This window comes from Onychomys torridus, chromosome 5, assembly GCF_903995425.1.
Source record: "Onychomys torridus chromosome 5, mOncTor1.1, whole genome shotgun sequence".
Taxonomy (NCBI): domain Eukaryota; kingdom Metazoa; phylum Chordata; class Mammalia; order Rodentia; family Cricetidae; genus Onychomys; species Onychomys torridus.
In genome coordinates this window covers 64794153-64807001 of record NC_050447.1, presented here as the reverse complement: position 1 = coordinate 64807001, position 12849 = coordinate 64794153, and the positions used below count along the sequence as shown (strand labels likewise).

Below are 12849 nucleotides of genomic sequence, written 5' to 3'. Positions count from 1 at the left end.
AGCCTACCTTATAATGACTTTTATCTTGAATTTCCAGCATAGTCGTTTTAAGTGATGAAAAGATTTCACAATGCACTCCTTTCTTCTGCACCCTGTAATAGTTGATTTTCTATATCCACAGATTGTCATCCACAGTGCCTGTTGAGAAAATACCTCATGACCTTTGCTTATTCCCTCACATGGACACTGCAGGTAAATGGGCCCCATGAAGGACTCGATCTCATTCCACTGTGTAGTTGTGACTGGAGACATGTGTATTGTTTCAGTCACTGCATCTCAGCTTCGAGACTATTTTCTTTTCCTCAGTTGCTACTCACTGACAGATATACATTTTTAGAATTTTTATTAAGCTAAAGTTGTACTTACTTCATCTTTACTATTGTTAGATTAAGAGCTGTAGACAGGTCCTGTAATCCTCAGGAAAAGGATTTGTTTGCTATTTGGCCATTTACAAATCAGATTAGCATCCTGTGTCATGGACCGTGATGAAGAAAAGGAAAACATTGATTATTAGTTAGTATTGGGCATTCCTTTCTTGACACTTTATCACAGTTCCACTTGACCCTTTTGAGGCATGGTCTTGCCATGAAGCCCAGGCTAGCCTTGAACTCTCAATCCTACCAAGTACAGGGATTCCAAGTATGTTTCACTGTCTCTGGCACCTTTGCCCTAGTGATTCTTAAATCCCACTCACTGTTGATTTATTCATGGCAACCTGAGTCTGAGAAGCTGATTGTGACTGATAGATTTATTAACACATTGTTACATCTTTGTGAGATACAATTGTGAGCTGCCATTGGACCACCAAATGTGGCTACAGATATGTCTGCATGAACTGGTACTTGACTTGAGGGGTTCTGTGTTCTTGACCAAACAAAATCTGCTTTGAATGCCAGGATTGTGGTCTACAGAGTATGAATACTCTCATTAGCTGATGTTCTTTTTGCAGTAAAGAAAACAATTTTATAAATAGACTAGATGAATATTTAACTAAAAGTCTGGGTAATACTACTGAAAATTATAAGGAAATTCACTTGTGAAGTTAATTATCCAGCTTATTGTATAAAACTCAAAATTCAAAGTGCTATTTTGGAAAACCACATCAGCTACTGTTTTATAGTCCACTGCAGTAATAGTACTCTTTTTTTTATAGTACTCTTTTTCATACATTCAGGGTAAAATTCCTACCTATCTACTGGGTCTTAAGTTTAAGAAACCAGCCTTTCTGAACTGTTAAATTGCCTTCACACAAATAGTTGTATTTCTGAAGAAATACCACAGTTTCTGTGGCATATCTTGGGTAAGAGCTGAGTGGGGACATCAGAGAGTCGTTCTCCTAGCCCAAAAAGGGACTTCATTATGTATTTATAAACACCAACAAATTTTAATCAAGCCAGATGTGGTGTTGCACAGCTGTTATTCCAGCACTTGAGAGCCCATAGGAGAAGAGCTGTGAGTTCCACACCAATCTGGACTACAGAGCTAGAGACCCAATATGCCCTGCTGAGTGTGTAGAACAGATAGGAGTTCAAGCCAATGGTGGGGTGCATTTTCTCTCCATTATATTGGCAACACGGAGAAGCTTGACAATGCCTCACTGGCCTGGGTGTGGGACATCCGCAGCCCTAACACGATGCTGTGGAGAATGTCAGTGAGTTGTCACTGTAGGGAGCAGTGTGGCCATCTTTACTAAGAGTGTGGCTATGCAGATGGATGGACAAGCCAATTCCACTATGTCCTTACACAAATCTCTCTTGCTCATATGCAGAAGTTGATATTTGAAGACACATTCCTTAAGTCATTACTGGATGACTTAAGGAAAAGTTGAGGAATGACAAATAAACTGATATATCCATAAGAGGAGTGACTCATGTATAGAAGTAAAACTGAACGTTTTAGGTTTGTTGGCAAATTTGATATAATTTTATTGACTTGTGACTCTGGGAAACTTAAGTAAGCTAACAATATGTGATAGAAAACCATCCATGAGATGTTTTTGTAAAGATCCCAGATGTGGATCGCTGATTGCACACATCCTTGTGTTGAGAAGTAAAGTTTATTAATTTGTGTGGGAGTGATAAATAGCATATTTGAGGGTGATGGTTACTTCTAAGGCAGAGGTTCTCAACCTGGGGGCCACAACTCCTTTGGGGGTCAAATGACCCTTTCACAGGAGTCACATCGCAGGTACCCGGCATATCAGCTATTTACATTATGAATCATAACAGCAGAAAAATTACAGTTATGAAGTAGCAATGAAAATATTTTTATGGTTGGGGCTCACCACATGAGGAACTGTATTAAAGGGTCACAGCATTAGGAAGATTGAGGGTCCCTTTTCTAGGGGCAATGAGGGCAGTTGCTGGGGTAGAACTCACAGGGCATCTTACCTGTATGATGGTGGCTGTCCTTGAGCTGTGTAATAATTCCTGGTTTGTCACTGTTATAGTCTTCTTCTTTCTGTATCTCTATGCTATATAATCTACAGAAAAGTCTATGTTGACATAATGGGAAAAATAAGCAAAGTGTAAAAGTATCTTTAAAAAGTGTAAAAGTATCTTAAGACACTTTTACAGACCTGACAATGTGCTGGTGTTAGGACACAGGGCACCTTTCTCAAAGGAGAAAACCATGTTTCTCTGCCATACTTTTAAACTCAAGTCAAGCTGCCCAATTAGAATCATAACAGCTCTAGCTCTTGGGGAAGCAGGGACCATTCAGAGTCCCTTTCTACTCCAGATTCTCTACCCATCCAGACAAGATCTTTGGATCCAGCACAGGTCTTGACAGCATCATAAGTCATGGTACAGCAGTCCCCAGCATCCACCTTGTCATTCTCTCCCAGCAGGCACTGTCAATGGGAAGTACTCCTGTCCACAGCTCTTTGTCAACCACAGATGTTTCTCAGGCCCGTTCCTGAACAAAGGGAGGATTGCAGAGCTACCTCAGTCAGTGGGGCCTGGCAAGTGTGTGCTGGTGCTTAAAGAGGTAAGGCATCTGAACTGTTCTCACAAGAGCTTTACATTGTGTTCCGTTTCCAAAGGAGATATCTGATCCCTTGAGTCGATTCCGTTTGGTTCACATCTAGCAAAGCACCTCTCTTCCTGGGGATGTAACACTAGAGATTCAAAGATGAAAAGGTGACATCCTTACCATGAAAGACTCACAGTCTCATCAACACGCTCTCCCCCATGAGTTAGGGAAATATGTTGTGATATATTTAAATCAAATGCTCTAGGAATACAGAAGAATGAGAATATGGAGTGAGCACTCAGGATCAAATAGTTCAAGCTTTTCAAGGAAGAAGGTACCTTGGACAGCCACGGACCTCATAGGCAGGAGAGAATGGCTGGCATTTTTTCTTTTCCTTCTTTGCCTTTTTAAAGACAGGGTTTCGTCTATTCCAGACTGGCCTTGAATTCACTACCTATCCAATGGTGACCTAGAATTCCTTAAGTCCCTCCCTCCACCACCCAAATGCTGGAATTACAGGTATATACCACCACGTAAATTTTTATGTAGTATTTGACCCAGGGCCTCCTGCATTTTACCAACTGAGCTGCCAACCCAGCCCATGTGGCATTTTTGTGGTCCTCTACCTCCACAGTGTCTGCCTGGTACCTGCTCTTGGACAATAATAACCTGCCTAGTCTCTAAGTGTGTTCATGAGTTTTATGTTGTTCCTTGATCCAGGCCAAGCCCCAGCTACCCAACACCCAGAGAGTACTTCCCATTTCCTTCCTATTTGGGGAGGTGACCTACTGTAGAGGCTAACCACGAGGAAGTAAATGGACATTGGAAGTCCATTTTGTTTGTTTGTTTGTTTTTTTGAGACAGGGTTTTCCTATGTAATAGCTCTGGCTGTCCTAGAACTTTACTTGTAGACAAGAATGGCCTTGAACTCAGAGATCTGCCTTCCTCTGCCTCCCAAGTACTGGGATTAAAGGTGTGCACCACCACTGCCTGGCATAAACAAACTTCATTTTATTAATTTTTCTGTGCATCGGTGGTTTGCCTGCATGTGTGAGAAAGTCTGACCTACAGTTACAGAGAGTTGTGAATTACCATGTAGGTGCCGGGAATTGAACCTGGCTCAACCCAGCTCCTTTGGAAAAACAGCCAGTGCTCTTGACCACTGAGCCATCTCTCTTGCCCTGCTTCCACTGCATCTTACTGGTCCAACTTCAGGGGGTATCTGGTGACTTGATGAGATAATGGAATAGTTTCTGGACTCTTCCAGGAATTCTCTGCTCTCTCCTTGCACATACCAGGGCTCTCTCTAAGAAAAATGGCATCACTGTGACCTTTTTATTGCTGCCGAGCCAGGATGAATGCTCTTTAGAGCACAATGCTGTGGCTCCAGAATTGACGTACTGACCAGTTATTTACCAGGCAGCTGCTGGGAGCAGGTGTTATTGCTATCTGAACTGGATCAAACCCAGCCCTCTTAGCCTTCTGTCTATCTGATTTCCCCATTCAGTTTTGGGAAAATTATATGATCCAAAGCTAAGTAATCATAGGTGCAGCCTAAAGGGAGATGGGAGCACAGTTTTCTGAGAGCAGAGGGAAGGGGGTGGGGGGACTAAGGTATGTCCGGCAACATTGGCTTGACAGAGGTAAAGTACAATCTCAAGTGTACAGTATGGGTGGAAGATTCTGTACATCTGGGGAAGATTCTGGCAAACAGGCCAGGCCTGGCTGGAGCAGAGATGTTAGGCTGTGGCTAACCAATAGGTATAAAAGAGTGTGTTATGTTTTAGGACTAAAACCCAAGAGGATTCTGGGTTGTCTGGTGCTTCGCCATCAAGTAGCACTAAGGGGCTCAGAGGAAGCCATGTGGGAGTAGCTTTCTTGGTATTCCAAGCAGTTTGAATGTGAAGCCTGGGCAGTGGGGATTTCTCAGAGTGCCAGCAGGCTGACATGATTCGACTGTGGCTAGGGTGGCATAGGTTGTTTGCCTGTATTAGTGCCTGGTATTGATTGACAGGTCAGGAATGCCAAACCTGACAAAAATACAGTGACTAACCTAGTTTCTTTGCAGGCGCCTGCAAGCCCAATTCACATGGCAAGTTCTGGTTGCTAGCGTGAGACTCTCTATCATCCGCCAGCCATGTTAACCAACAACAAGAGCTTGGCTTCATTATCTCTTTAGGGGCTGGCTATCTTACTTGACTAATGATTTTGTTTTTCAAGTCAAAAGTGGTTATTCCCAATCATTTTCTGATAGCCTGCCAGCTACCAAATTTAAAAGCCTAGCCAGAAGCAGTTTTCTGATGACAAAAGTTGATTTTTGCTGATGGTTAAAAATATGTGCAGCAAGATGGAAGGAAAAATAAATAAATAAAAAGCAAGCGCTTCAGTTCTGTGAGTGGAAGAAAAATGTAAGTTCCACCAAACCAATATTTATGCTAATGCTCTTCCTTTGGTGCCAGAGACTCTGCATGGCTTCAAATTTCATTTTGCTTAAAGAGAACGAGGTAATTGAAGCAGAGACAGATGCCTTGCTTTTCCGGGCCATCGGCAGTGTTGGAATTTAAACACTTTTGTATCTTCAGAAAATGTGAAACGGGAGTTGTTTTCTCTGTGGCTGGTCTGCTCTAAGTAGATAGTGTCTATAGGCAGAAGCAAGACTGGTATTTGGAAAGACTAGCTGCAAGCTGAGGAGAGGGGTCCTGAGATATGTGTGAGGGGGTCTATATGTTGGAGAGAAGGAAGCTTCTAGAACATGGTGTCTAAAGCATGCATCAACTTGTTTTCTGGGTATTAGACTTGGGAGGGCTTTGTAGAGATACAGAAAGCAGTGTGTGACTGACTTTGACTTCAGAGATGGTATTGAGGAGATAGATTTAATTAAGCTGGAGCCAGAGTCCATTCAACTTCCAACATCCTCTAAAAGTAAACTTGGGACCTGGAGTGGGTCTTGACCTTCTGGTATTATGGGTCAAGTCAAGTCTTATGATGACTCCTTATATGCTGGGCCACTTTATGAGCATCATAGAATTATTAGGGACAGATAATAGTGATGACATTTGTCATAAACCTGCATGCTCAGTCAAATAATTGCCAATTGGGACCATCCATTATACCAAATTATTCTAACTTGCTGCCTTCTTCAGTGTACCAAAGTCCCCAACCGATAGACAAACAATGGATTTATATAGTATTATTCTAAGACTGTTAGTATCTTGTACCATCCTATGAATCAGCTGGTCTACCTGTCACATTTGGTTTATATGCAGTGTGTTTCTGGGGTGTGTGCATCCTCATATAAAAGGGAGAGCCAGCCACTAGGGACATGAAGCTAGAGAAACAGAGTCATCTGCTAACTCAGGTCAGTGTGTCCTGGGATGAGTATCTCAACCTGTGATAATGAAATGAGAGAGGACGAGCCAGAAGTTGCTGGCAGAAATGTCTCTGAAAATACTCAGTGTGGTGAATTTAAGGAAATTTGTCTTTCTCTTTAAGGAAACTCAGCAGGCTATTATGATAAAATCCCAGGCACATGGAGGTTTGGTTCTCTATGTTTTCTCTTAGAAGGCATTTTGCCTTAAAATATCTGCCAGGGTGAAACCCCTGTGTTTAACAAAAACAGAATCATGTCATTTCAAATGGGGAGACTCTAGGGGTCCCTTTCCATGCTCTCCACATCATTTAGGATTTATTCAGCTGGCTGTCACTCTGTGATTGCATAAGCTCTACAGAGGTGTGACCTCTCTTCTTTGGCAGCCTGGACTGTGGAGATAAAGAAAAAAGAAAGAAATACAGGAAATACTGACATAATGTAAATGTCTACTAGAATGCAAAAATATCACAATCTTGTCTTCCCTCTTTGTTTTTCTGCTGCTAGCTAATTCTTAGGAGAAAGGTTCACAGAGCCTGTACCTGTAGGAAATTTTTGGATGTGATAAGCCTCCATGGGAGTATCACTTCCTTGGATAGGTGTCATGAGCCTTCCTGAGTGTATCACTTCCTTGCCGCGTGACTTTCTACTCTAGTGAGTTGAGATTGCTGGAGAAGTGATGAGACTTATAGGCATGAGTCGAGTCAAGAGACTGAGTGTGATAATGCCTATCAGGTACACCAAGATGGGCATCCTGTTTCTGATTGAAGAAATAAAGATATAACTCTGCTCCATACTGTCCTAGTTCACCTACTCAATTATCTCCACGTTCACCTGTGTACCCCCATCTCCATGTCTGTCACCTGCCTATCTACCTGCCTATCTAACCATCTGTCTGTGTGTTATCTGTCTTATAGTATCCAACCTCTGCATCTTTCCATCTATTTGTCTATCTCCCACCATCTATACCTGTCTGTTATCTATATCTTTAATCCGTCTTTGTTTGTTAGTACCTGTCAACTTGTCCATCTATTTATCCAGCCATCATCTAGCTCCATTATGATTATATCTATCTCACTTATCATCTCTCTTTCTCCTCCTCATCTATCATCTAACTCTATTATATATCATCATTACATCATGTATCTATTATATATTTAAAGTTACTTATTTATATCTAAATGTCTTATATCTATATGTCTACCTGTTTACCATCTGTCATAGCATCTGTCTACCATCTATTACCATCGTTATCATCTATCAAATACTTGTATCTGTCTCATTATTTATCATCTATCCATTCCTAATGTGTGAAGGAGGATTTGTGGTCTATTTGTGGAGCTGACAGCAAATGAGGACGGCTGTTAAGTCATGTTCATCAGTGAAACAGACAGAAGTTGGCATTTAAGTAACAGGGATGGTCTTATATTAATTATTAGTTTTTTATTAGCATCTGTTAAATAACAATGGATTTTATTGTGACCTTTTCATATGTATATTTATTGTATTTTGATCATATATACCCCTGAATATGTCCATTTAGTTCATCCTCCTTTTTACTGATTCCTTCCTCTTGTCAACTAGTCCCTTCTACTTTAACAGTTTTTGACCAATGAATTAGGGTTCCTATAGTAATGTGGGTGAGTGGTAGTTTAAAGGAGCCTGGGCACCTTATCCATGGCTACCCAGCAACCCTTAACTAACCCATAAATCCTCAGGGAAGGGAAGAGCTTCTTATGTACCCCTCTACTCTATCTGGAATATTCTGTTCCCAGACTTATGCAGACTTATTCGGGTGACCATAGCTGCTAAGTGTTAACGAGTGCATTGGCCGTGTCATTCCCAGAAGCCAGCATTCCACAACTCTACCCTTTGCTCCAGCTCCTAGATTCTTTCTGTCCCCTCTGAGACAGTGCTACTTGAGCCTTGGAGAGAGTGCTATAGAGGGCCCATTTCTGCTAAGTGTTCAACACTCACTCATTCTTAGTAACCCATTGTGAATCTCTATAGTTATGGCTTCCCCCAGGAACACTGGACAGAGCAAAAGCCTTGTGTCACTGAATCCCAGGTAAGGCAGTCATCAGAATCAAAGGCAGAGCACACGTGCTTCTTGAAGGTGTTTTACTGTGCTTTTGCTGCTACTGCTGGAAGTTAATGTTGAGCATCAACCCATCAAGAATAATGCAGCAGGCTTGCGTGAGCGTCTCCATGATAATGCATGTGCCTGGCTTGTGATGCAGGTGTTTATGGGATGCCTGGTAATGTCTGCAAAGAACAACTAAAGAATAGTGCAAGCTGCTTTTGCTCTTGTGGCATTCTCTATCGTTTTCCCATATGGAAGACATGATACACTTACTGAACTTACACATCATACCATAGAGGAGGACTTTGTAGCAATGACAATCCGAAACCAAAGCTACCTCCTTCCTGAACCTTCATTCACCCCACTGTATGGTATCAGATAGACTCTTGTCATTAATTTTCAGTAAGCTGTCTTCTGGTTCCATATTGAAATTTACTGAACAAAATTAAAAAAAAAAATCTAGCAGACACTTGCTACTGCCAGTCACAGTGTAGCTACAGGGAATGTGGTAGCATGGTGCCCCTGCTTTCTGCCTGCTTAGATTGACAGTATAGAGATCAGTGAGAAGGCTGTGATGATCAGGAAAGGAAAGTGGTGTCATGTGGAGGGTACTCAAAGGAGGTTTCTGTGATGGAACTTTTGGGAAGAAGACCCAAGAGAGAGAAAGAATGGGCTATGTGGATAATGTCACATTTCATTACTGTAGCATATCTGAGACCATCAGATTATTAAAATAGAAAGGATTTTGGGGCTCAGAGTTGCTGAGGTTCCAGTCATGATCCAGTTGGTCCAGTTGCTTTGGGATCTTTGATGAGGTAGTCCATCATGGCAGGGAGCACAAGGTGGAGGAAAGCTGTTCACCTCCATGCTGTGAAGTGATAAAGATAAAGAAGACAGGGCTAGGATTTCTTCATCCCATTCCAGGACACATTCCTAGTGACCTAAAGATCCTAGTACCTCTCAATGCCTGGCAATGGGACCAAGCCTGTACCATCTGGGCCTTTAGGGACCTTACAGATCCAATTCATTGCAAGAGAAGTGGACAGCCCTTAAGAGGACTTTCTACAGTTCCTAGCTAATGTGGCAGAAACCAGATAAGCAGGGGACCAACAGTGTCAGGAGCTTGTCCCTGCAGGGTCACAGAGGCTGTACTCAATATGGTAGCAGCCATAGAGAAAATGACCAGGTAAATGAAAGTGCGCTACATACAAATGGAGAAAGTCATCTTGTCCAAGGGCCTGTAGCTTCACGGGGATCTAACTGATTGTTGATCCCATATGTATCCAACTAGAGAGGTCATTGCTTTTCTTCCATAACCCGTTAGAGAGGAACTTGCTTATGGCAGTATGTTTTCAACATCGCAAACTCCAAAGGATGCAGTGAGCCATTGCTTTGTGGTGTGGATTTTCTTTTGGCTTTACTCAGACATCTTGGTTGACAGTTTCCTTAGCTGAGGGTGGGCTTTATGCTATTTCTAATCTCTTATAGAGACCATACTGAATTGTATTCTGATAGTTTGCAAGGCAAAGTCGTTTGGTTCAACTCTGCCTAATGGCAATATCTATCAACTTAGTTGTTATTTTTCCATTTGTGTGCTTATGTGTAGTGTGCATGTGTGTATATGCATATTTGCATATGTGCTGCCATGCACCTGGAGAGGTGTGAATGCATTTGGAGGCCTGAGGTGTCATATCCTATTGTATTCATAGAGACAGCAAATCTTGGTCAAACCCTTATCATATGGTTAGTCAGGCTAGCCAGCTTGCTCTGGGATCTCCTATTTCTGTCTTATGAGGCTGGAATCACAGGTGGGCTGCCACACCTAGCTAGCATTTTACGTGGGTTTTGGGACCAAATTCAGGTCCTCACACTGTCTGGCTATCTCCTTAACCACTGAGAAGTTTCCCCAGTCCCCATGTAGTTCTTTTTATAGGGCAGCTGTATTTTCTTTGGCAATCATGGACACAGCCACTGTGCATATCAACACACTAGCATTCTAGAACCCTTGTTGAATTTGAAGACAAATGGATTGGTATTGGGAAAAGCCATGAGAAAAAAAATCTATATTGGGTGCTTTTTCAAATTTAATTGCTGCTTGTTTCTAGGCTGAATTGAACTCTGGAAGGCATGTTCTGATTCTATTCACAGTCACAAAATGCATTCTGATATGCAGCAAATGACAATGTAGCTCTGGGGTTTTCTCCGCTAGTCACAATGAAAAGAACGAACTGAAATGTTATTGCCTGATGATAAATACTTCATGTGTTACTGCGGCCAGCACTAATTAGATTTATTTTTAAACTCAGTTTTTAAATTGTACTGATGGCAAACAGAAAAATCAGATGATTGTTTTAAAGCAGGAAACAAAATGTACCACCACAGCCTGTATTGCCTTGTTGTTCCATTTTAACCCCTGGGTTCAAGTGTGCCTCGTGTTGGGGGTAGTCTGGGCCATTGGAGCAAAGCCAAGTGCCACCTAGGACAAAGTGGGTTGCACACTAACTATTTAATACAATTTGTCTCTCTTTTTTGGGAGCTATAAATGGTCATGTTTGTACACATGTATAGGAAGATGTATGTGTATATATGTTTGAATATACGGGTTGGCCAGAAGTCAACTTTGGATATCTTCCTGACTTTTTATGCAGGTACTGGGACTTGAATTCAGATCCTCAAATTTGTGTGATAAGCACTTTGCCAATGAAGCCACATCCCTATTTCTGAAAGCTTCATTGTTTTCAGAGATTATCAGGGTATATCCATCCCGGGTAATATTTTCCTAATGTCACCTCCTTTATGTTGACTGATTTCCACCAAAGTAGGCATGGTGGCAGCAGTACTTATCTCCTTCTTGGAGCTGTTTTCTCCCTCTCAGTCCTATGTTGCCACCACACATGCAGTCTGTGCCTTCAGCCTGATGTGACTATTTACACCTTTTCTGGACTTGGGTAAACTTGAGAAGGGGGTGCTACCGAGTAATTCTCCTACCTGTCTGTATTTGTAGCATCCCATGGAACTGCCACTTTGTGGAATTTACCACTTGATTTCCTGTTTACTTCTTCATACTGTTGATGTAGCTGGGTAGCAGGAGCGTGGAGTATGGCAGAGCTTGTGAATGCAAAGAGTTAATCATGCAGGCATGGTGACACATTCCTGGAGTTCAGGCACTTGAGAGATACAAGCAGGATGATCAGAGTTAGAGGTCAGCTTTGGCTACGTGAGATGCTGTTTCCAAAACACAAAAATGAGGAAATCATGACTTGCTTAGTGAGAGGCCAGTGCCCAGAGGTGTAAGTTTCTTGATTGTTTTAGTAAATAGGCACACAGAGAATTACTAGGAACACCTCTGTTCTTTAGAATCTGCTCCTTTGACCCTCAGTATAGAAATATCTGGTCGTTCTGGATACTTTGCTATAGGCAGTCACCACATGATTATTTTTTTAGTCTTCAGATATGGAATTGAGCGTGTTATATGAAGACATATGAAATTAGATGATGTTAAATGCTCCAGGCTACTGCTTAAAACACACACCCAAGAACACTATCAAATTAAATGTCCATTAAGTTGAGGCATTATTAACTTTCAGGAATTCCTTATACTTCTTACAGGTATCTGAAGTCTCCCCTGGAGTGTTCGCCCAAACATATTGTTTTCTTCATTGGTTACATTAAGAAGTACAAGATTAACGATTATGTTTAATTAGTTGTATTTGAGGGTATATGCACATGAATACAGACATTTGTAGAAGCCGGAAGAGGGTATTGGATCCCTTAGAGTGGGAAGTGCAGGCAGTTGTGAGCTGCTAGGCATGGGCACTGGGAACCATATACAGGTCCTCTGCAAGAGCCATACCTGCTCTGAACCACTGAGCCGTCTTTCCAGACCCCAACATAGGTCTTTAAAAACAGAATGAAAGACTCAGGACCCTAGTAAAGAATCATCCTGTTGGAGAATAATGAACTGATGAGTTTGGGAGCATCAGGCACTCCTGCTAGTGAGCAGTTTTGAATTTCCAAGCCAGGGTGGCTAGGGTTTGTGTTTTCTGGTTGGTGAGTTAGTTCCATGTTGCCTCAGTGCTCTATTAGACTTCATCAGAGCCCTTTGCGTAACGAGATGTAAGGTGGAAACCGCTTGTCAACAGCATGGTTTTCAACACATGCTTGTCAAACTCCACAGGAATGGACACTGTTGTGGCTGATTTGGTATCTTCCTCTCAACAGGTTCTTAGCATGATCATCAATGCCGCCTACAAGCCTGGGAGGGTTTTGAGAGAGCTGCAACTGGTGGAAGACCCACACTGGAATTTTCAGGAGGAGACACTCAAGGCAAAGTAAGTATTTTCAGTTCTGGGAAACAAAAGATTTGTAACATTTCCCCTGCTCTTTTGAGACTTCTCACTCCTTGATTTGATATGGCCCAGACAAA

General features: G+C 42.0%; 1 protein-coding gene across 3 annotated transcripts in view; it reads left to right on the top strand.

The window, feature by feature from the left end:
* Window positions 1–12849, top strand: part of Sfmbt2 (Scm like with four mbt domains 2) — a 181266-nt gene that overhangs the window by 142896 nt on the left and 25521 nt on the right. For all 3 annotated transcript variants that reach the window (XM_036188305.1, XM_036188306.1, XM_036188307.1), the window contains exons 14-16: window positions 122–192; window positions 2846–2988; window positions 12645–12754. In XM_036188305.1, coding sequence (XP_036044198.1) covers window positions 122–192; window positions 2846–2988; window positions 12645–12754 — 324 coding nt within the window. The remainder of the gene's footprint in view (window positions 1–121; window positions 193–2845; window positions 2989–12644; window positions 12755–12849) is intronic.